This window comes from Mixophyes fleayi, chromosome 5 (genome assembly GCF_038048845.1).
Source record: "Mixophyes fleayi isolate aMixFle1 chromosome 5, aMixFle1.hap1, whole genome shotgun sequence".
NCBI lineage: Eukaryota > Metazoa > Chordata > Amphibia > Anura > Limnodynastidae > Mixophyes > Mixophyes fleayi.
The window spans coordinates 165687730-165712976 of NC_134406.1; the positions used below are offsets into that span (position 1 = coordinate 165687730).

At 38.2% G+C, this 25247-nt stretch overlaps 1 protein-coding gene across 1 annotated transcript in view; it reads left to right on the forward strand.

Annotated features, from left to right (window-relative positions):
• The first annotated feature begins 1222 nt into the window (after positions 1 to 1222).
• Positions 1223 to 25247, forward strand: part of LOC142158731 (protein-glutamine gamma-glutamyltransferase 5-like) — a 46028-nt gene continuing 22003 nt past the window's right edge. Inside the window, exons 1-7 of the mRNA XM_075212970.1 lie at positions 1223 to 1317; positions 2901 to 3077; positions 17085 to 17327; positions 19108 to 19226; positions 21655 to 21783; positions 22263 to 22440; positions 24402 to 24537. Of these exons, the coding sequence (XP_075069071.1) occupies positions 1308 to 1317; positions 2901 to 3077; positions 17085 to 17327; positions 19108 to 19226; positions 21655 to 21783; positions 22263 to 22440; positions 24402 to 24537 (992 nt within the window). The 5' untranslated portion in view covers positions 1223 to 1307. The remainder of the gene's footprint in view (positions 1318 to 2900; positions 3078 to 17084; positions 17328 to 19107; positions 19227 to 21654; positions 21784 to 22262; positions 22441 to 24401; positions 24538 to 25247) is intronic.

Below are 25247 nucleotides of genomic sequence, written 5' to 3' on the forward strand. Positions count from 1 at the left end.
CCAGCGTAAACCAACGGGAGGTCCGACCAGAACCCCAAACACAGCATTAGTTATCCCAGACCAATTGCCACCACTCTGTGAAGTTTTCATCCAAATCCATCCAGTGGAAGGGCCAGAACAGGCTCTGTGTGGCAAAGTTCTGGCCAGCGTAAACCAACGGGAGGTCCAAATTCTGGGGTCCAATGTTACCAATCTGTGAGTTTTCATCCAAATCCATCCAGTGAAAAGCTCAGAACAGGATTCCAGGGTCAAAATTCTGCCCAACGTACAGCAACAGGAGGTCTGAACAGGACCCTATACCCCCTAAAACCTGGCCAGGATCAAACTGGACCACCTCATGTTGGTTTCATCCCAATCGGTGCAGGGGTGCCCAAATACATAGCTGGACAGACAAATAACAAACAAACAAACCGATGATTTTTATATATAAGATTAGAATAATTAGAATACTTAATTCCTTGTTGTTTTATTTACATACTTACACTTCTCTGAATGGCAAACTCTCACTAACTGGTAATGTATATACATTATTAATGTATACTGGTAATGTATATACATTAGTTACCAGCGCTACCATTCTTTCTGTGCTACATGTCATTGGATTCTAACTTCTCATTAATGGGATTGATTTAGAGTCAGGAGCAAATTCAATCGCTGGGTACCAAATGTGCTCCTGGAAAATAAAGTTTGTGCTGCAGGAGCATAAATGTAAATTGCATAACCTGAGTTAGAGTTGTGAGGAGGGCGCAGCCTAGCCCAACTTTAAAATGCAGTGTAAAAATAGATCTGGCAGGGATGTATGTCCAGCATGCATTCCTTCAGTTAGAAAACACCAGTTACATTTTTTAAGTATTTTAGCCCCTGTAGTTAAGGGCACTAAGGGTGTCAATAACATATCAAATATGAAATAAATCACAGCAGCATCATTTTCAAATATTCCCAGTTTTCCCATTATTTTTTACGCTTTTTTATGCAGTGGAGCAATGCATTTCCATATTTCTACTTTATATTGTTTAAGGCTAAATTTATTGGAAAATCCTTCCCTAATTAAATCCACATTACAAAAATCCACATTTTAGATGTCTTATTTACCTAGATTATCTAGTCTAAACCCAAAAGGGGAAAATATACTTTCTGGACAGTTAGTTGCTTTTTCAAGATAAGTAAACCAGTTACAGGAAATTCAGCCACACCCACAATTTCAGTAGACTACCAAGTTTTGTATAAAAGGGTCAAAACACAGTATTAGCCACCACATTAGATTCTACAACATTAGTGAATCACCTAGAAAGGAGAAGGGAATCTCAATGGATCAAGGTACCGTATTTGTGTATTGTCGCTCTTAGTTGGATGTATGTGAATGTGTGTCTGTCTATTGTCTATCCACACAAAAGAAAATATATATATATAATGTATATACTATAATCATATCTTGACTGTACCTTTAAACTGTTTTCACTTTTGAGTGGTTGCATCTAAGTCTTCCATTATATAGATATTCTAAAGGCTTTATTTCAAGATTCTGCTTCCATATGTTATTGTGAATAGACATTATTTCCACCTCTCTTTTTGTTCCTCAGTAAAATAAGTTTATATCCATCTGTTCAGGGATGCTTAGTTTAAACGTTATTACAACTACTGGTGATTCCAAAAGAAGCATTCTATAATGTGGCCATCAGGCATAATTTCATCTAAAGTTTATTCATGATTTTGAAGTTTGCCTTGACAGTGATTTTCCTTGACAATCAAAAAATGCAGCTAAACTTCCAGCAACATGTTTAGCTCCTTCTCTTTCATCTGCAATTGAAGCTGTCACATTGCTTGACCTTGATTACATCCAAATGCTTTGTGCATGCACACATTTTGCAAGTTGTTTGTATCTAACTATACTCCTTCACAAATACGCTGTCAAACTATGAAAAATAACTTGTGTGTTTCCTTAGACTTTAAAAAATTAGCATTTCATTGAGTCAGTTTCTGAAGAAAAGCAGAAGTGAGCTTAACATTACATACACCCAGCTGCAACCAAAAGTGAAACATTCTGAATGATATCTTAGTTGTAAAACCCCCTCAAAAATTTTCAATCATACGACTAAAGAAGTAGAAGAATGTATTCCTATAAGAGGCAGCTATTTGCTTCAAACATTTAATCATGCATCTGACAGTCCTCATTCTATTAATCATTTTCTCTGCTTTGTTAACCATGAGGAACTATTATTAAAATGGTGCACACATAACTTTAAGAAAATAAGTGCTGTAAACCCCTAGAACAGTCAGATTATAACAGTTTAGAACTGTTTAGAAAATAAGCACTAATGTCTCATTGAGCACTATGGGTTACAACTCCTTTTTACATAGTTACACGTTCACCAGTTTGCATACATCTGCCCTATTAAGTCTTTTTAAGTTGCAATAGGTGATTAAAAGAACAAAATCAGACTTGTCACGTACTGTAAAAAAATAGGACATTAGAATATTCTTTTAAATTTGGAAAAAGGCAACTCAAGCATAAGTTATATTTAGGAGTAAATCCAGGTAGAAGGTGCAATCCTGCATGAAAAAAAATATGTGCACCCTTGTATTGTTATATAGTTTGTACAACTGCAAATTTCTCAATTCAGCTGGATTTACTGCTAAAGCCAACTGAGTGAGGTTCTAAATGTTCATATAATATAATGTTAATTCATGTGTTTATGATCAGATTTTTCAATGATTATATTATAGATCAAGTGCCTTTTAAAAATTAAAACAGAGATTTGTACTCAAAATCCCAAATTTTACTATTGCATAAAAAATACTATAATCAGAGGTTTCTTTTAGAATTGACGTAGACCTATATTTACCTGGACTTTGGTGCTTTCCAAAAGAAAGGTCCTGATGATGCAAATTTCTCCTTTTAGTTCACACCCAAAATGTTGACCTGCAGATTAAACGCAACAACACAGATCACCGCACTGATGAGATCAGTACAAACCGTCTAATAGTGAGACGAGGACAAGACTTTAAAATCCGCCTAGAGATAAGTAACAGAAGTTTTAAGTTGAGCAGTGACAGCATTAAATTCATTATCGAAACAGGTGAGTGGTTTTATCCCTGAAAAATATACAATTGATTACAATAATATGGTGCACAATATTTAACTCAATATTTTAAACTCAGTTAACCATTTCCTAAACATGTTATCCTTTTCTAAAGACTGCACTGGATCAATGCTACCATATAAATGACCTTTGAACTAATAAATAAGTAATGACTAATGAATTTCCCAAAATACAATCTGAGTCAAACCCAAATTTACCCTCAAAACTTGCAAATTGCTGGAGAATTTTAATCTATCTATTTCTACCAGTGAACAGCTTAAATTCATTCTTGCCAGATCATGTTATCTGTCATTTTACAACCTTTGTAGGAAGATGATGCAACAGAACATAACAAGTTACATATAGGAGAAACTGTTTGAAAAATAGCATTTAGGGTTTCTTTTAGAGATAAGATCTTTTTGTATTTAGAGAACTTTATTTTATTTTTTTGTGCTGTTTCTGTAAGTCTAGTAATTTCTTTTATGTTAGTTTCCTTTTGATGGTTTTTCTTTAGATAATAAATGAAAGTTATTGTTTTTCATCAGTTCTTTCTTTCTTTTTTTCTTTCCTTCTTTCTTTCTTTCTTTCTTTCTTTCTTCCTTTCTTTTTTTTCCTTACTTTTTTTTCTTTCCATATTCACACATTTATTTATTCATTTTTGCAATATGAGCAAGTAGAAGGCTAAATATGCACTGCATTGGCCTAGCTCTTGTTAGCAGTGACCACAGGAAGTAGGTCAACAACTTGAGCTCCAGCAAGTTCAGTTGATACCACCACAAAAAGTGCTAGTGCAGCATCTGTTATGTGCATTCAGTCTCACAGCAGTGACAAACAGTCTCACAGCAGTGACAAACAGTCTCACAGCAGTGAATAGCTAAAGAGTAAAGAAAACTACAGGACTTAAAAAATATAATTCAGACTGTTCTCTCTCTTATTAAAGATAGATATTAATTAATTTTCCTACAGCTCTTATGGTAAGGTGCATAAACTACTAAGCACATCACAAAAACTATAAAGAAGAATTTTTCTAGAATGGTGCATTGACCACCTATAATTGATAATTTGTTAAATTTCCAAACTTTATTATGTATTCATTAAAATTCTTATTAAAATATGGAGACAGCAAAATATTAAAATAATTTATTGTTCCCTGTGTAATATGCTAATAAGAAATTGTGAATTAAAACTCACTTAATGCCACTTTGGAATGTGTAATCCTTACAAAGGAAATCCTAATCAAAATATATTTGTGAATGTGCCTGCCTTTTAATTCCTTCATGCATTCAAAATTTATCCTTCTTCCTGGGGAAATTCTAGATGTATTTTAATATAAGTTTAGTTAAATTCTTATTGTTTCATTATTTAGCTTATCTAAGTATGTATATGTTATTTTGTTTACTCTTGTGAAACAATCTAAAGTTTATAGCTCTGTATTCAGAGTGATAAGAAGGCTTCTTTGTCTAAGACAAGTAATTTTGTTACAAATAGTTATTTTCACAAAGCTATTATGTTTTCTCTTGCAACTAATAATGTACTGATACTCTTGGGTGTTAATATACAACAGGTTCATTATGAAATAATTTTAAAGCTATATCCCCTGAAATTCCTCTTTTCATATGCTTGCAGTATCGATTTTTGCCTTCCATTAGCTATTCCGTAGGTTGCAGGGTAATGAGAAATATTGCTTTATTTGTATGTGATCTATTCCTTCTAGTTTATCTAATCCCTCACAATAGTAAACAGCATTCTAAGGTTGCCTATTCTAAGTAGAATCATTTTAGACCTTTAATTTAAATTACAGGACATTGGCATTGAACAAGAAACACAAACGTGTGTTTTGCAGTGATTGGGTTTTTTTTTACTTTTAAACTATCACTATTGCAAGGGATTAGATAAAATAGAAAACTTAAATTGCATATAGATAAAGCAATGTTTCTCATTGCCCAGCAACCTATAGAATAGATAAGAGAAACTCACTAGGCAAAAATCTATATTGGAAGCATATCAAAAGAGGAATAACAGGGGATATATCTTTGAAATTATTTCAAAAGTGTTCAATAAGATCTGGACAGGGATCAAGCTTGGTGTGGCATAAAGTAGAGAATAAGAACCAAGGCCAACTTGACATAAAGCAGAGAAACAGGACTGAAAAGGTATAAGATAGAAAAGATCAGAGGACCGCCCAGCAGCAGGTAAAGGCTCGATAGGCTGCTTGTGACTTTCAGACAGTCCAACACTACCCTAAACAACTCCTATGCTATAGACTGTAAGACTGAGTAGCAACATGTTAGGAATAAACAATCTGGCAGACAGTTATCAATGATTAAAATCATCTAACAAAGGAATCCTTGAACGCCACTTTCTTTAATAAACAAAATATCTGTGTTCCAGCAAGTGCTTGACAAATGTATTAAAAAGATGGGTTTTCAAAGAGTGTTTAAAGAATTGAAGGCTGTGAGAGAGTCTGAATAAGTGGCACAGGCACAGGAGAATTCTTGTATGCGGAAGTCTGAGGTGGTTACCAGAGATGAGTTGAGCGCAGATTACAAGTAGGTCTAAGATGGCAAGTGGGAGATAATTTTGACATGAGATTTGAGATGTATGAAAGGGTGATGTTGTAGGTAAGAGTGAGTAAATTGAATTCTGGAGGACACGGGGAGCCGATGTAGGGATTTGAAAAGTGTGCAGCAGATATGGAGCTGCGATTGAAATAGATGGGTTAGCAGAATTTCAGATAGGAGGAGGTTGCAGGAGTCAATAAGAGTGATGATGAGATGTGAGAGTGTATAATAATTTTGGTAGCATCTTTGGTAAGAAAAAGACATATGCTGCCAATATTTTTAAGATGGAAGTAACATGACTAGTATAGAGACTGGATGTGAGGAATAAAACAGTGTGTGGAGTGAAGTGTGACACCAATGCTTGAGAGTCTCAGGAACAAAAGGTGTTATTGATGGTAAAGTAGATTTGAGGGGTAGTAGTGATTTACAGAGGAGGGAAGATGGAAAGCTCTGCTTTGGACATGTTAAGCTTTAGGTATCATTGGGCAGAACATGTGGAGATAGCAGAGAGTGAGTTTCTTACACAAGTACAGAAAGGGTGAGATCAGGGCAAGAGAGGTAAATTTGGTTGTCATCAGCTTAGAGGTGTCAATGAAGACTGAGAGAGCAAAATAATTCTCCAGGAGAAGATATATACAATGAGAAAAGTAGAGGGCTGAGACAGAGCCTTGTGGGAGTAGAGAGCAGGATGTACTAGTGGTAGAGAGACAAGGAGCTGTTAAATAAGTGAACCAGGAGAGAACTGTGTCACATAGGCCAATTGCTTGAATGGTATGCAGGATAAGAGGATGATTAATAATGTTGACAGCAGCAGAGAGTTCTAGGAGAATGAGTATAGAAATCTTTCAAAAAGCCGGGCACTCACAAAACTAAATATAGTATATCCTGCCAATGTGCCCTTCTCAATAACAGGATTTTCAATCCACACAAACAAGGCAGCAATCTCTATTTTTCTCAGTAAATATATATTTAATTTGGCTAGTGTAATGAAATTTACACCAAATGTCAACAACAGCCCTTGCAATCCACACATGCAAAGATATCAAACCATAGATGTCTATAATTTAAGTTTTGTATAATAATGTGAAATGGCACAGGAAAAAAGTATTGAACATGCTTCCTGAAATTTATTAAATACTTTGTACAAAAGCCTTTGTTGGTAATGACAGCTTCAAGACACCTCCTGTATGGAGAAACTAGTCACATGCATTGCTCAGGTGTGATTTTTTTTATACCAATCCATATATGGACCTTGATAAAGATTCATATATGGATTGAAACGCGTCGGCCTGGCCGGCTGTCTCTGTATTTACTTTACCTTCATTTGGCAACATTTCTGAATGGAGAATACGCGGGATTTCATCATACTCCCTCCGATATGTCCATTAACATCTAATGTCCGGTACAAGCATATACAAACAGTGCTTTGTTTTTATTATTCAGAAACATTAATTTAATGTTTTAAATAAAACAATTTTACACTGTATGTGGTTTCCTTTTTGGGAGCTGTGGAGGAGGTGGATGCCTGTGACGCCTTTAAAGAAACATCAGCTTTATCTACAGCTCATGTTTCATTGAAATCTTGTAAGCAATAGCCCTAAAGGGGTCTGGTGGTGTCTGTATTCACTAAAGAGGATTTCTATCCATTTCACATCACATCAGGATTAAGGGTCTATCCTGTGTTTGGAACTTTCCTCTCCTCTATATATGTTTGATTCAGAATTTATTACCCTATGTTTTTGTATTTTGTTTGTTTGTTTCCGAATCCCATGTGTCCACAGGTGCATGTGCACATACATGTTAAATCTGGGCTCTTCTATTTGGGAGAAATTAGCGCTCTTTCAGGTACATTTTTATCTATTTTTTTGATGCTGTGAGGAGATCAGTGGCTCCTTTAAGTGTACCTAGGGCTGCTTCTTTTTCTACATTAGCGCCATTTTGTTCACTTTCTGTTATGCGTGCAAAGCACTGTTTCTTGCCAAAGCTGCACACGCAGCTTCTGTATGACCCATAAGAAGGATCTGCATCCGGGCCCAAGATTTCTCTCAGTGACCATCGGGTGTATACTGTAGAGGAAGGGCAATGGCATGGGGTAGTAATAGGGGATAGTAGAGAAAATATCAGGAGCACCCCTCAAAAAATTATAGATATTAAAGTATATCAACTATACTTATACTTTTTATAAAAGTATATTTGGAGGATTTTTTGGCAATTTCTAATTGCTTTATTCTTATTTTAACAGCGTATATGCTAAGTGTGCTTCCCATATGCAAACTGTACACAATGTCCCTGGTTCATTAGGGCAGGTATCTGCTGATTTTGAGGGTATCATACTCTAAATCACTCTGAGCATGCGCAGAACTAGCAGACACGGCCGGCAAAACAGTCCTTGTTCATGCTCTAACGCACAAAAAGGGCACTTATTAAAGCCTACGACAAAGGCGAGTGATTGGGGTGGGAAAGGGGCGTGTGGCCATAGGCATTGTACAGTGTGGGCATGCCAAACTCAAGCGCATGCAGCCACAGGTGTAGCAAGCTCTACGGTTGTGGAAGTAACCCTGTCTTTCTGCCGTATTTCTTGCCCCAGCTCTGGGGCTTGTATAAGTTAGCTGGCGGGTCGGCAGGCATTATATACGTACCTCAGCGCCTGTGTACTGTACTACAGCAGCCCTGATCTTGAGAGCAGTGGCTTGATGAATTCGGGTGCACGCAAAGCTGAAATACGGGTGTGAAATTCTGAACACGGGTTGCGCTCAAAATGTGTTCCTTAGTGAATCAGGCCCAATATGTTTTTTAAAAAATAATAATAGTGTCCATGTCAATATATTTCAATAGGGTTGTGTTGGAAAGCAATTATGACAAATAAATATGCATTTTCTTTGTTCTCATTCAATGAATGTTATAGACAGAGCAAATTATTAATATAGCACTCGTATTGTTCCAAATAAATCTTGCAAGAGGAGGGAATTTAGGGGCTTCCTAGTTTTCATTTACTTTTTGAAAGTCAGCAATTCCATTGTTTTTTGTTGATAACTGACTGCACTCTTCAGTTTCATTTCTACCAGCAGCACTGAATACACATTTAGACAATGCGCTAATACACGAGCAGCAAAAGAAAAAGTTTCAATGTCAAACTTGGATAAATTTGACCATTTGACAAGTTCTTCTGCTTTTATTTCAGAGGATCACAATAAGAATGAAGTACTTATAGAGCAATTCAAGTATGCTCATAGCAGTGGGTTGCTCTGATCACCATAATTATTCTACTACATATAATTTAATAATTGCTTTAACAAGAAAATGTTAGGTAAAATATCAAGATCATTCCTACTAATAAATGTGATCGCCTCATCAAAGGGATGTAACATTTTAGAAATGTCCTGCATTATGTGCCATTTCCTATGTGAAAAAGTACATTTCCCACAAATTTTGGATGCAACATAACAGTCATTGAAGGCTTTTCTCTGCTCATGCAGCTTTACAAGCATAGTAAGCTAGAATTACATCTAGTTGGAAGATGTCATGTTTCCAACTTTTATTTGCCTGGATAATCGGTGCTCAATTCTGCAAATTCTGCAAACCAGTGCAAACTGTGCAAATGTAAGGTGGCGTGAATGCTTCTTCTTATTCAATTGTATGGACGATAGTAAGGCTGATGATGGTGCTGGTGCTGATGGAGACGCTGTGGCTTGACTTATTTTGGACAGTCTAGAATTACCCACTGATTGGTGAAAGCCTTTAATAAGAACTGGTGCCATGTTCCCTCTCATTGGGGACCTGGGACCTACCTCCGTTTCCCAGGCACTGGCATTCTCAGCCTTTCCAGACATTGGGAAACCAGATTCTTTATCGACTATGGTTCCCATTGTGATGTCCCTATATCCTGCATTGGGGCTTTTGCGCCATGCTGTTAATCTCTGCCTACTCGTAACATGGCCAGGGGGTGTATACAACACTGGTAAGTGTTACACTAGCAAGTGAAGCTGTTTAGAGATTTTATTTAACATACTCTGCTTAGCAACATACAACATTTAGCAGTCATCAGCTTGATCTAGCAATGATTAATATAAATTATTTGCAGATGTATAATTAATGGATTTAACAGGGTTAAGAATACTGATCCTGTCTAAATTTTGTATAGCAATAAAATTCAAACTCATTTGTCCTGATACTGAACACAATGTTACCCTGTGATTTGTTCCTCTTAAGTCTCCAAGACATAAAATGCTGTTTCTGGAGAGGTCCTCAGCAGTATCAACAGTATCTAGGAGACCAGTCTGAATGGAAATAGCGTGGGAACTCTAGGATTGAGACGTTATGTTACTCAATATGGTTCTCACCAAGAGCCCCAGTCTGAATGGAAATAGCATGGAGAACTCTAGGATTGAGATGCTATGTTACTCAATATGGTTCTCCCCAAGAGCCCTATTTCGTGAATAATATTAATGTTTATCTAAGGGTAGGGGAAGTAACCAGAGCGTATCCTACATAGTTTAGATTATGGCACACAGAGCTAAAAAACGCCAACGTGCATTTTCGCTCTGTCAGCTTTATCAAGGTATGATAAAGTTGTCCATTGCTAGGCAGCTGGACGCCGTCCTCCCTCCTCAGGATTGTCGTGCACATATGAGTATGTTCGTGTCTATGTTTCCTAGCAACGGGAAGCTTCTCTGTACTTCCTGTCGGCGGTCAGCTGTTCGGGCCACCGCCTCCACTGCCACCAATCAGGGATAGGGCTCCACTATTTAAACCTGCCTCTAACACTAGGTAGGCGCCAAAGTATCTAGGTCTTTCTATCTTTCAGCGTTCCAGCCTGTTTCCCTGCTCTCTGACTTACCTCCTGTGTACCGACCCGGCTATCCCTGGTTCTGCTTCTGGATCTCCCTTCAGCTTGATTGCTCCCGCTATATCTGGCCTTTGGCATACTGACTCTGATTTGCTTTACCCTTTGATACCACGTTTGCCAGTACGGTTTGACCTCTGTCTGCACAACCATGTCTGTTCACCATCCTCTCCGCTGATAGCTAACTTGGAGGGCAGCACCTCCTAGCTTAGCAGTGTAAATATCAGCAAGTGGCCTTCAGTCCCTGTGACTTGTGACAGTTAGTTTCAATATTTACCAGTTGTTGTTACTGACTCTCCATTTAATCCCTTTTGCCATTCCTACATCTTTGTGCAGCATTATGTTTCTTTACGATCACTATTTCTTGGGGGAAGAAATCATTCTATTCAATAATATGTGTCCACTGTGAACAATTCTATAATATTATAGACCATACAGTACATCTATAATATTATAGTAGCCTGGAAGAAATAATAACAGGGATTAAAGAGGAGTCAGAGGACATATGAAGGTGAAATGCCAAGAAATATTATTTCAATAAGGGCTAACTAAAAGGCACAAACAATATTATCTGTTTTTATATATTAAAAGCATTTCTAATATTTGAGGAACAATAACTATGTAATGACTGTAGCTTTATTCAGACGAGGTCATCTGGGGGCCACTAGACGGAAGAGGCACAGGCTATGCTTAGAGCCATTGATGTTAAAGCGTCAGTGTCAGCTATAGCTGGCTCATGGGGTGTAGTAGGCAGCCATGAGGTCTGTTGGAGTTTGTAGAAATAGGGGGGGGGAATGGAGGTGCACTGCACATGCAATGAGGTATAAAATTAGTGATCCCAATAAAGCATTCTAAAGGGCCCATCAGTTTTAAGCCCCAAGAGAAAAATGGAGGCATACAAATAGGGGGATCCCCACCATCAGGGGTACCCTGAGAAGAGGCACCAGAGGTGGCTGATGCTGCCATAAGGATGCAGTTCTGTTAAGAGGGGGAGAGCCCAGCAAGTAATGGGCTCACAAGTCTGGAGACGTTGCAAAGAAGCTGCTGCGTGGAGGTCAATGTGTTTATCTCTCAGTATGGGAGATACTTAACTAGGCCCAGTAGTGAGGAGCCTGTTGGAAAGTACCACATTAGCGGAGAGAGTGCAGTATAAAGAAGTGTGGCTACAGTAGGAGAGCCCCTGAATATTGGGATGGATGTAAGGGAAACAGCCTGGATGTCCCTCACTGTGGGAAGAGCCCTGACAGAAACTGAGTGTCTTAAAGGGGAGAATTCAATTAGCCGCAATGTTCCTCAGAACATCGTGGCTGCGAGATTATTACAGAAATCTCTGCTGATTTATCCTGGCACCCCATATAAGTGCCAGGAAAAATGAGCTGAGATTTTTCCATAGTAATATTAAAAATGCGCAGCAGCAGCAATGTTCTGAGGAACATCATGGCTAATTCAAATTCCCCCAAAGAGAGAGAGTCCCTGGATATGTGGGATGATTAACAGTGCAGCATCACTGACAGAGCACCCTATGATAAGTGCCATCATATGGTGTAGGAGTGGTCGCTGTGTATAGGCAGTATAGCTACATAGAATGAAGTAGTATCTGGCTTAGGGGTTGGCTGCTCACTGTGTTATGAGAACACATGGAACGACTGCTCCCAGTGAACCTACTCGTATGTAATCTGCCTATGTGACATCGTTGCCACAAATTCTGTGCCAGAGTGTGAGGAGTTTGTGTAGCATTTACAGCTGTAAGTAATGTGTTGGAGGCGTTTGGAGAAGTCGTGAGTGTAACCATTATGATTATGTGCTGGAGGAGACCATACAATATTGCTGTAATATAGTTTTACATTTTATATTTCAACTAAGGTGACTTGGCACCCAGCATTATTTGAACTAGACCACATACACACCAGTGTCCACAATCATGTCCTGAACTGTGTATTTGGGAAGGGGAAAAAAGGACCACATATGTTTGCAGATTATGTCCACCAGAGAGACCTTCACAACTATGTACATCATTATTATGTTTGCATTTTTCAAACTATTTTTATTGCATAAAATGCAAAAACAAAACAGCAATAGAAGCAAAAGAACATAGAAAATATCCATCAAGCATGTATACATTGTCGTGTAAATAATTGTCTATGGTATTTTTCCTTTACACTTCCATTTCAATATGGTATGCTATATGTAATGATATATATATATATATATGTAAAAAAACAAAAAAGGAAAACAAAACTAAATAACAACAAAGATGTCAGTTTGTTTCATAGTATTGCAGAGACTTGGATATGTAGGCTCTGTTAATTGTCTTAAATTGAACCTCCTGGAGCCAGGCTGAGTTAGACATTTCCATGTGGATTCAAAGTGAGTTAACAAAGAGTCTGGGTCAGTCAACCAGGGATATCTTTTTGCCATGTTTCCTGTGGTTTTGTCCGAACCGCTTCTAGATTGGCATGCATTAGGTCTGCATATAAGATTCTTTACTTATACGTATTTGACTTGCACTAGAGATTGCCAAGAACTGTGCTACCCATTCTGTGTCTCTCTGTGAAATGGCGCTGCATCGCAGTGGAAGGCAGTACTTATAGAATCCAAAGCTTGCGAGATCTGAGATCTGACGACGTAATGATGACGTTTTGCCTTGTTTTCAATTCCGAAAGTACAGACCGCTCCAAGGACAGTGGCAGGGTGGGAGTTTGACTGAGGCGGTACACCTGTCAAACCGTAACGCAGGTGTCCTAAGGCGAGCTCAGGGAGGACAGAAACCTCTGTGGAGCAGAAAGCACCGGCTCAGTTCGGTACTCGGATCTGCTAAGTTCGGGTGTGTTCGTCTGAGCATCTCTAATGTATGTGTATATATGTATATATATATATATATATATATATATATATATATATATCTATATATATATATATATATATATATATTTATGTAACAGAAGAACAAGCAGGGCGCCTCTGAGTGTATAATTGTAATTGTATAACTCCCTGGCGCTTGATCAGAGGGGGTAGCAGGTAGTTTTAGGGTCAATACAGAGGTACCAACCTCTACTTTTTATTCTTAGGAATAGTATATGCTTCGGCACTAGGAATAATAGTCAGGTATAAATAAATACAGAGAAATTTATTAACTGCAGTATTTGTGGGTAACACCCTCCAGTATTCATAACACTGACATATTAAAAGATGGCACATATGAGGCTGTAAGCATAAAGACAGACAGAGAAGATATATCACATTTAAGTGCGGCAAACAAAATCCATATTCGCCATACAAACACAAGTCTCTGATAGGGCTGGTAAAGTCCACTAGACACAGAGATACAAAAAAGTCAATGGTAAATAGATGTGGCAATCATGAAGTTTCCGTTAGGCTTGTCAGGCCACATTAACACGGTTTTCTGATAGGGCCACTAAGGTCCGCTGAACACCAGGAGTAAAAATCAACTCTATGCGTGTCATGCAGGTATAAAGTATCCTTTAGGAATGTCAGCAGACATTGTAGTCCGATGGAGAGCGCCTAAGAAAGGCTGAGTGATAGAGGACCCTCAATATAGATGGGCTATGGTGTCCTTCCAGATTATCCCGTTATGTGCCAAGGTAGCTGATGTGATGAACGCTTGTGCCGTCCCGCTGAAGTGTGATAATCCAAACCCGGAAGTCGCGGGTAGTATCGCAATCCTAGCAGAGATGCGCATGCGCATACGTGAAGTGGGTCCGTTTGTTTCCCACAGCGGCGGTTTCTGATATATGTAGGGTGCCTTTGAGAGGCACAATTATGTTCAATCCAACGCGTTTCGCACTAGGCTTCTTCAGGGATCGATATAGTGCTGTAGGCCCCAGCTGGAGTTTAAATGCAATACTTCCTGGAAGTGCTCCAATGGTTAGTGACCTGGGCTGGGCCTGTAGATGATGGACAGCCGGATTATCCAATCGGCGATTAGTATTGGTCTGTTCTGGTTGGAGATAGGTTCTCCCTTTAGTCTGTAAACAACATCCACGTGTATGAGGGAGAGAATGAACTAAAATATCGTACCATACAGCATATAGCAGGTCTTTACTGTATCGTACCATACAACATATAGCTAGTCTCCCTTTGATCTATAAACAACATTCACGTGTATACAGGGAGAGAATGAACTGAAATGTCAAACCTTACAGCATATAGCTAGTTTTTATGGTTTTGGTTCCATTGTTCCCCGTTTCCATATTTATTTCAGAAAGAAAAAAAAAAAAAAAAGGGGGGGAAGTGGAATGAAAGTCCCGTTATCAAAGTCAAAACGGCATAACTAAATTTCCTTAATCCACAGAATGTTCCTTTGTGGGTTTGATTTAGGTTGCTTCCCATTTTCTTCAGAATTAAGGATTAGAATTATCTTGCTTTGAGAGCAATAATAATTTCCTTTTATAGTCATTTGTTCAGGTGACAGGAGGTACATCTTAAGGAATGGGATTAAGAACTCAGAGTTTTGATATCACAAAGGAGAAAAAAACAGTGGTTATGTTAATGGCTAATGATTAATTTTGGTGAACTTAAGGTGGTTAGTGAAATTAATTAATGGAGGAAGTGGTTGAGCTCAAAGTCTATATTTAGACCGTATGGCGTAAGGGCGCCTCTGAGTGTACAAAAATACAGGAAAATACATACAAAATACAGGAAAACAGCAAACATAGTGTAATACTGCAAAAATCACAGCAATATCACCAGGTTCCCCACAACACTATGGGGTATATGGGATAACTATCCCAAAATAGCAATAGGACACCACCACGAGTGCACAAAATAAATATTAAAATCTGTGTACCAGATATAGTGATATATTCCACTTCTGAAGGGTATTAGAACATGTGAAACACCAATGTCTTCACGATCACAACCTCATCCATATGGCGAAATTCGACTAACACTAATCAGTGTCCTCTTTCCATTAGGATGTCACTTTGCAAATATACCCCATAGTGTTGTAGGGAACCTGGTGATATTGCTGTGATTTTTGCAGTATTACATATGTTTACACTATGTTTGCTGTTTTCCTGTATTTTGTATGGATCGGTGGAGATCTGGAGGACTAAAGGCAAAGCACAGATTACTCCATTTTCTTCTGTAAAGTTTATCATCTACAACTTCATGGTATGCAAGTTATTGCTCTATTCCACACTATACAATTGATAATACACTCAGAGGCGCCCTGCTTGTTCTTCTGTTACAGCAATCCATCCCGTCCGGATTAACCATCTGGTTTCAGGCTATCGAGGCTGCCACTCTTACAAGAGTCAAGTGTTTTTTATGCATTGTGGATTTGGGACTGAATTTTCATATATATTGAATGTATATCTTTTATATATATAATCTTTCCACCTCATTTATTTGAAGTGGTTACGCTGTGGTGATCAGCGCCAGTTATATCTCTATTTGTGTTTATATATATATTTATATACATATATATAAGACAGAGAAGTAAGGCAAAGGACAGTCAGTGAGGTCCTCTGGGTTGCTAGGAGCTTGATGTGGGCTCATACAAACAGTGTTCCATTTTACTGTATAACTAGGAGCCGGGCAGTGGAGGATGACACAGTCTTTATCTTAAGAGAGGAAAAGAAAGAAAGAGAGGGGGGTAGTAGAGAGCGAAAGAGAGAGATAGAGAGGTAGAAATCCTACGAGGTTTAACTGGCCTGTGTGAAAGCGTGGTCAGCGCATTTACTCCTGGTAAAAAGGAAGCAGACTATACTCACAGACACGTAAATTGCTTATTAGTTGGAGTTGACGATTCACAATTCTGTGTGGACACAATGACCCAAGTCTCTCCCAATATTAATATACTTGTGTTATGGATCTATGTTGGTGAGAAGTAGATGAAGACTGTTACATACTTTTACAGCCGCTGATTATGTGCACAAGGTGCTCACTGTAATCGTCTATTTAAGCTGTCTCCCCTTTTAACCAGTATCTGGGCAACAGGTTCTGCACCTTAGTTGTCTGGACTTCTCTACTGTTCTACTGAATCATCACTACAATTTTTTTCTGTGACCCTGACCCTCAGTCTTATTAATCTGTTTTGTACTAGTGCTACTTGCTCCTAACCTTGGATTGTATTCTGCCTTTTTGTACATGAGCTGTCAGCCCAGATCTCATAACATATTCACCATTCTCCTATCTGTAACCAGCCATCTAGTGAGACTAGTAGGTTTATCACAAGCAAGTCCATCACTCTCTTGCAGGGGTTCCAGGTAGAGACTGGGTTTAGTCAGCGCCAGTTGCTACTGGCAATGTGAGTCCACATCTGGACATCTATATTTTCAAGATTTATTATAAGAATACATATTTTTCTCATAGGGCACTTTTACTTCTTATTAAATCCTATTCAAATGGATTTTGAAAATAGTGGCTAGACCAGTCGTCTATTTATAAAACAAATATATGTAATTTTGCATTTGTATGAAAGTACAGTCCTGAAACTGTGGATTTATAATTTTTCTATTTTTTCACATTCATAAAATAATATTTTTCATGGTTAACTATATTGTTAGTATGTTTTTAAGTGTGACATTATAAATCAAAGCAAATGGTGTTCAAACTTTATTTTTGTTCCACATTTAGGTATTCCAAATCTGAGACAATATGAAAAGAAGAAAGTCTTTGGCTTGTCAAATGAGAACATTAAGAATGATTGGACTGCATCCATTATAAGTAAAGACAGCTCTTCCATGGAAATCAAGATTCTCCCTCCAGCAGATGCTATCATTGGACTTCACACCTTGGACATGCAAATAAACGATCTGAAACAAACCAAAATACACCACCTCGGGGAATTCATAGTACTTTTTAATGCTTGGTGTCCAGGTATGTAGAATACATGCTATATGTTGTATTTCTAGAGGGCCTGATACATCTTTGGACATAAGTCCCATTGTGTGCCGTATCTTGCATGAAATTGCTCTGCGCATGCTCAGAAATGGAATTTCACCAGTGAGCACAACTGCACGTTGTTCAAGTCCAAATTCAAATGACACTTCCGAGTGCCTACTACTTGAAGGGCAGAACAGGAGGGGAAAGGGGCAAACGCACGTAGGCAGGGTACAGTAAGGGGGTGCCGAGGTCGAGTGCATGCACATTTGTCCAATTCAAGCTCTGGGCATCCCTGAGGTACATGTTTTTATCTGTTTAACTTGCACCAGCTACAGGGCAGGTGTAAGTGCCAACTAATAGCGAGAACTGAAGTGTATGCATGCCAGAACATGTGTTTGCAAGTAAGAGAAACTGTAAAATGCATTTTATGTACAGTACACATTAAGAACATCCTGATTTATGTATTTTATGTAAAAAATAGGGGAAAAAATTTAAATGTATTTTTATTTTTTATGGTATTAAGAATTGTTAATGTATTTAATAATTTTTTCCATGCGTTCTGATAGGACTTTATATTGCACATATGCATGCGCTTATCCTGCAGTCTGTTCTGTCTTTCTGCATACAACAAGCCACATATAGACATAACGTAGATGCAGATTGCATTCCAAGAAGAATCAGACCCAGAATATAAATATACTGGTGAAAGGAACAGTTGGAATCCTCCATACCATCCAATAATTCTCACTATAGCCTGCCTATACATTATTGAAGGCTCAACTGAAACATGACTCCTATTAATCATGTACAGTACTAATTTTTAACCCTAGATGAAATCATACAGGATGATTTCTGGAGATTAGGGATCAGTGGACACAACACTTTTTCATTTTTTTTTATTGATTAGTATGCTCCCAAAAAGTACAGTAATGTGGTGTATTATTTTGAGGAGTATAAAGCAGCTGTACTTTTACTTTTCACAATTGAAAGATGATTAATGCAAAATGTTTAAGGTCTTATTAGGAACGCATCTCGAGCTTGAATAGTGCCTTACCTGTAGTATCTACTGCTGCATAATATAATTCTATTTTCCAAATTCAGAAGTGTTAGGAAAGCTACTCACACACCCATCTGTAGCCCCATAAACTCACAACCTGGAAAGAGAAAATCTGTCATATCTCAAGCTGAACGTAATGGTCCTTTTGTTGAATGGGACATAAGTCCACACAGCTTATGTCCATATTTTCAATAGAATGTATCTTATAATTGCGGCCCCTTTCACTTGGAGAGACAGATCAGGGGTGTCAAGAAGTCTGGCTAATCATGAGGTTAAGCACCACAGATTGCATAATGATCTAGTCAGACTGCAATGGGAAAAAGTAGGGCTGTATGACCTAGTCACACAACAAAGTTGGTTTGGGGGTCAGCAGGTTGTTTGAGTATAGACAGAGAATAAAAGTTTTGAGTGAACTGGTAACTTTAAAGAATAAACTACGGAGTTTTGAGAATTTCATAAACTTGCCAGAAGAATTGTGTTTTCAGTGTGTGAGTTCTGTTGTTCTGGCCAGAATGGTCAAATCTGCTCCAGGGTGTCTTACCTATGGGTTATTGATATGACCTGGTTTGCTTTGGTTAGCCATTTGGAAGGGTCTCAATGATCTTCTTCATCAAAACCAATTGTGATGTACAAAAAATAAACTAAGATACTTGAATATTATTACTTTATGAAACTTTCTATTCATTCGATGTATGTAATGATTTTATTCCATTTTAGATGATGCAACTTTCCTTGAGAATGAAAAAGAGAGGAAAGAGTATGTCATGAATGAGAATGGTTTTATTTTTGTAGGCAATGCAAACTATATCTCCAAACGTTCATGGATCTATGGACAGGTAGGTTAGACCATTATAATGTGGCAAGGCTAAAGAAAATAACATACCGGTAGCTTTCTTCATTACATTATACACAAAATGTGGTCTGAATACTAATAATAATGGGCCTATTAAGTAGTTAATATCAGTTAATTATGCCCAATGAACTTTTTTCCCTAATAAAAAATATTCGCATACAAATTTCTTCCCCACTTTACAACATCTAAGCATTATTTAAACACACACCAAACCCTCCAGCAACTCATTTCATTATACAACCAACTCTATGATACACAGAAACCCCCTTCACAAAAACAATCAATTCATTATACTATCAATGATAACCCCTTTTTTAAGAGAGTGAACCCATCCCAGATCATTGACTCATTCCATGTGCAATGTTTATGCCAAGCATCTTTTTTTCATCGGCAGAGAGAATGCCTTAATGAACCAGTAGTGTGGAATGTTGAGAAGGATTAATGCTGTTGAAGTAGAAGGTTATTACCCACCCCACCCTTCCTACAGTTTACTACTTAAAGATACACTACCAGCTGAATGAAATACTTTCCTAATGCGCACCCCTCCACCTAGCTGGTGTTACATGCAGCCATTGTTCTTGTAACTATGCCTGTTCTGTAATACAGAACCGACAAATCAATTACGATAGACAACTGTAAATTGACTCGACTAATCAATCTATTGCAAAAATACAAACATGAAGTAGATGTGTGGTCAAATTAGAGAATGATCCACATGTTTTGGTTGAGAGGCACTGTTAGCTCATGTGCAGCCAGCTTTACTGTGGGTTTTAATGCTTTTTGAAGATCTGGTCTACAGTCATGGCCAAGAGTTTTGAGAATGACAAAAATCATATTTTTCACAAGTCTGCTGCCTCAGTTTTTATGATGGCAACTTGCATATACTCCAGAATGTCATGAAGAGTGATCAGATGAATTGCAATTAAATTCAAAGTCCCTCTTTGCCGTGACAATAACCTTTATCCCCAAAACAACATTTCCACTGCATTTCAGCCCTGCCACAAAAGGACCAGCTGACAGCAGGTCAGTGATTCTCTCGCTAGCACAGATGAGAGTGTTGACAGGACAAGGCTGGAGATCACTCTGTCATGCTGATTAAGTTAGAATAACAGACTGGAAGCGTTATAATGTGGTGGTGCTTGAAATCATTGTTCTTCCTCTGTTAACCATGGTTATCTGCAAGGAAAGACATGCAGTCATCATTGGTTTGCACAAAAAGGGCTTCACAGGCAAGGATATTGCTGCTAGTAAGATTGCACCTAAATCAACCATTTATCAGATCATGAAGAACTTTAAGGAGAGAGGTTCAATAGTTGTGAAGAAGGCTTCAGGATGCCCAAGAACGTCCATAAAGCGCCAGGACCGTCTCCTAAAGTTGATTCAGCTGTGGGATCGGGCACCACCAGTGCAGAGCTTGCTCAGGAATGGCAGCAGACAGGTGTGAGTGCATCTGCACGCACAGTGAGGCGAAGACTTTTGGAGGATGGCCTGGTGTCAAGAAGGCCAGTAAAGAAGCCACTTCTCTCCAGGAAAAACATCAGGTACAGACTGATATTCTGCAAAATGTACAGGGATTGGACTGCTGAGGACTAGGGCAAAGTTATTTTCACTGATGAATCCCCTTTTAGATTGTTTGGGGCATCTGGAAAAATGATTGTCCGGAGAAGGAAAGGTGAGCACTACCATCAGTCCTGTGTCATGCCCACAGTAAAGCATTGTGAGACCATCATGTGTGGGGTTGCTTCTCAGCCAAGGGAGTGGACTCACACACAGCCATGAATAAAGAATAGTACCAAAGCATCCGCCAAGATCAACTTCTCCCAACCATCCAAGAACAGTTTGGTGACGAACAATGCCTTTCTAGCATGATGGAGCACCTTGCCGTAAGGCAAAAGTGATAACTAAGTGGCTCAGGGATCAAAACATCGAAAGTTTGGGTCCATGACCAGGAAACTCCACAGACCTTAATCCCATTAGGAATTTGTGGTCAATCCTAAAGAGGCGGATGGACAAGCAAAAACCCACAAATTATGGCAAACTCCAAGCATTGATTAGGCAAGAATGGATGGCCATCAGTCAGTACGTGGCCCAGAAGTTGATTGACAGCATTCCAGAGTGAATTGCAGTGGTCTTCAAAAAGACGGGTTAACACTGCAATATTGACTCTTTGCATAAACTTAATGTAAATGTCAATAAAAGCCTTTGACACTTATGAGATGCTTGTAATTTTACTTCAGTATACCATAGTAACATCTGACAAAAAGATCTAAAAACACTGAAGCAGCAAACTTTGTGAGAACCAACACTTCTGTCATTCTCAAAACTTTTAGGCCATGACTGCAGAAGTCAAAGTTATATCATTAGTGGTAACATATTAATTTTTTTTTTAATTTTCTCTCCACATGGTGAAGTTTGATGAAGACATTGTAGACATTTGCCTAAAAATATTGGATGAAAGTCTAGAGAGTCATAAAAATGCATTAGAGGACTATTCTAGGAGGAATGATCCAGTGTATGTCAGCAGAGTGCTAAGTGCAATGGTGAGCTACTGTTACTGTGAACAATAATACATGTCTGTTCCTGTGATTGAGATGTGTAGATGGCTATGAATGTTATTTATTCATTATGTACATTCAGTTATTTCTTATTAAATAAATATGCTATGACAAAATGTTGGGGACTTCTAGTTAATGTAGCAAATATTACAGCTACACTTTTGTCATATCACTTTCAAAAAGTGTAAATCCATTTTTCTTATGGAGATAAAACCTTTTGTCTGGAGCAATAATAACTGGTCATAAAATATGAACAGAAAAAAATAATAGATGCAACTGCAGCCCACAGACCTAGACAACACCCATAAAGAAATTATTTATACCCATCTATTTCCTGTTATTGAGAATACATTCACCTTTACATTAAATTGTAAAAACTTACTGGTTTACAATGTAGGTATTTTTTATTTTTTAGTTAAGCACCTCTTAAGCATCACTTTCACATGTTTCTCTATTTCCTATAGATCAACAGCAATGATGACAATGGTGTAATGATAGGTAGATGGCTTGAACCATATGATGATGGAACGCGTCCTACAAAGTGGAATGGAAGCAGCTCCATCTTGCGTCAGTGGTTTTCAAGTGGACTCCAGCCAGTAAAATATGGGCAGTGCTGGGTCTTTGCATCTGTCTTGTGTACAGGTATCACATTGCTCAATACATTCCTTAATTGTATTATTATGTTCAAAAAAAGCTTTGTTGAATATTTTCCCAAAATATTAAAACCTGATTGGTTATGTAAATGCTTCCATGAAAATTTTTATGTTGAGCCCGGGATAGTCATGGTTGCCATCGCAGTTTCTGATTTGCCTATATTAAGCCTGCATCCACCTCAACAATTGAAAGGTTTGTCTATTTCTCATGACCTATTCGTAAAAGGATTATTGTATACAGGGCCACCCTTAAAAATGATGGCCCCCTGCCAAATTTTGACCCTGGGTCCACCTGTACTTGATAGATGAGTTGAATTACTTCCAAAACTTCAAGCAAAGGTTCCATGTTATGTACTCTTTGACTCTAGGAGCCGCATGCAGATTAGGATCAAAGAGTTATGATGGTTAATATCAAAGATTTAGAGTTATTTTGTCTCTGTTCACCAGTCTCTGATTGTTGATGAAATGTGCGCTGCCTGGGTATTTTCCCTCAGTCGCTTTATAATTACTGTAGACAGAGAGAGAACTTTCTTTACTGGTAAACCAATACATTTGTTTTACTGTGGTGGTTTTCTAATAGGTGGGTGGTAAACTTTCAACTGGGTATTCCCAGTTACTGCAGGTCAGAAGTTGTAGACTGTAGATGGTGCTGTCACTTTTACTGTACTGTTAAAAAAACAAATTCTAAGAAACTCTATTAAGTAGCAGATCAGTGGTGGGGTGGTGCAGTGATCTCCTCACTAGAGAAATAACAATGCTGCACGGCATGGTGGCAGCCTCACTGCCCGCACGTCACATGTGCGGCACCATGACAGTGTATTTGTGACACAAGGGGCTTCCAGACCCAAAAGATTACAGTTACACTAGTAGCCATGATGCCCCCCACACACACATCTGTGTCTCTTGTACCCCCAATGGGCAGCCCTGATTATATATTAAACTAACAAAAATGACCATCCACATTATTTTTTCAGACAAGTTATTTGGCACTTTACTTTTGTTTGACCGCTGGCAGGTTTGGCTGGTTGCCTGCAGCTGCACGCTGTATTTTAAGAACAATTGAAGCAACCATACCTAGTCACACCCAGTAGACTGCTGCTAGCAGATGATTTTTGGATGGTGCTATAAATTCCCCAATTAGATGGCAGATGCCTCAAAAGCGTGATGAGAGACAGAGAGGGACCACCGGAGGGTAATTTATTTAATAGGGTTGCCAGAGATCTGGGGTCTGAAATTTATCACTACAAAGTTAATGGTGGGAGGGGAGTAAAAAAATAATACAATTTAAAATGGCTGAAGTTATTTTATTTAATGTTTAAAGCCTATACCACTTGCTTGTGTTTACCAGCCACACTAAAAATTGCCAGCCAGCCCATGGGCTTTTCAATGAACATTAAATTAAGTCAGAATCAGCTTTTTTCAGCAACTTAAAGCACTTATCGAAGTAATGAAGTATAGATTATAGGTGTAGAAAAAGTATATATGTCTTATAATAATTAGAATTTGACTTAATTAGGCTTTCTGTATGTTTCTATTTTACCAAAATATGTGGTGTACTTTCACAAATACTTCACTACAACATAGCTGTGGATGGGATATACCTTAGAAATGTACTGTTTGCATCAAAGGTCTTCTTTTATGGGAAACAATGTGAAAGATAACAAGCAAGGCAAATTAAATTGTTTTCTTTAAAGCGGACACTCCCTACGTGCTCAAACTCTCATCTCTGGGAATAGGAAATCTCTAGTATTGCTCTCTCCTTGACTCTCTTAACAACCCTAGACTTATTTTAGATGTGAAGTCCGTCATGGGTTGTAATAATACTGTAATAGGGGATATGTAAGAGTGTATTTTTCCTTTAATGCACTGAGATTTTTCATAATAAACCAGCAATTTATTAGATTTGTACTCTTATATTTTTTTCTTGTAATTTTGGCATTTTCATTCTAGCACTAAGATGTTTGGGGATACCGACACGAGTGGTAACTAACTTTGACTCTGCCCATGACACTGATGGAAATCTTTATATTGATCAATACTTTGACGAAGACAAGATGCTTTCAAAGAACACACGTGACAGTGTTTGGTACGTTTTATTTTTCTCACATTAACATTTTAATACTTTTTTCAATATATCTTACTTTAAGAAGCCTTACTTGGTTATTGAGGTTCAGCTAGATTTATTAATGTTGTTGATCAGAAGTGTCATCATCGTCATCATCATCATTTATTTATATATAGCGCCACTTATTCCAAAGCGCTGTACAGAGAACTTATTCACATCAGTCCCTGCCCAGTTGGAGCTTACAGTCTAAATTCCCTAATATAGACACACACTCACACAGAGACAGAGACACTAGGGTCAATTTTGATAGCAGCCAATTTACCTACTAGTATGTTTTTGGAGTGTGGGCGGAAACCGGAGCACCCGGGGAAACCCACGCAAACACAGGGAGAGCATACATACTCCTCACAGATAAAGCCATGGTCGGGAATCAAACTCATGACCCCAGTGCTGTGAGGCAGAAGTGCTAAACTACTAGGCCACTGTGCTGTTAGTGTCTTACACCTTTCACTGCTATTTACATAGTTCTATTAATAATATTTGCTTGTAAACAAGATCAGTTTCAGGTTTTTTGTAGAAATTTTGTGGAAATAATAATATTATTTACATTTATATATTTAGTGCCAGCATACTCTGCAGCACTTTACAATTGGAAAGAAACACGGTGATAGAACAGGAATGGATTTTAAAAGACAGACAAAAAGGTCGCCTGCAAGCTTACAATCTATAGG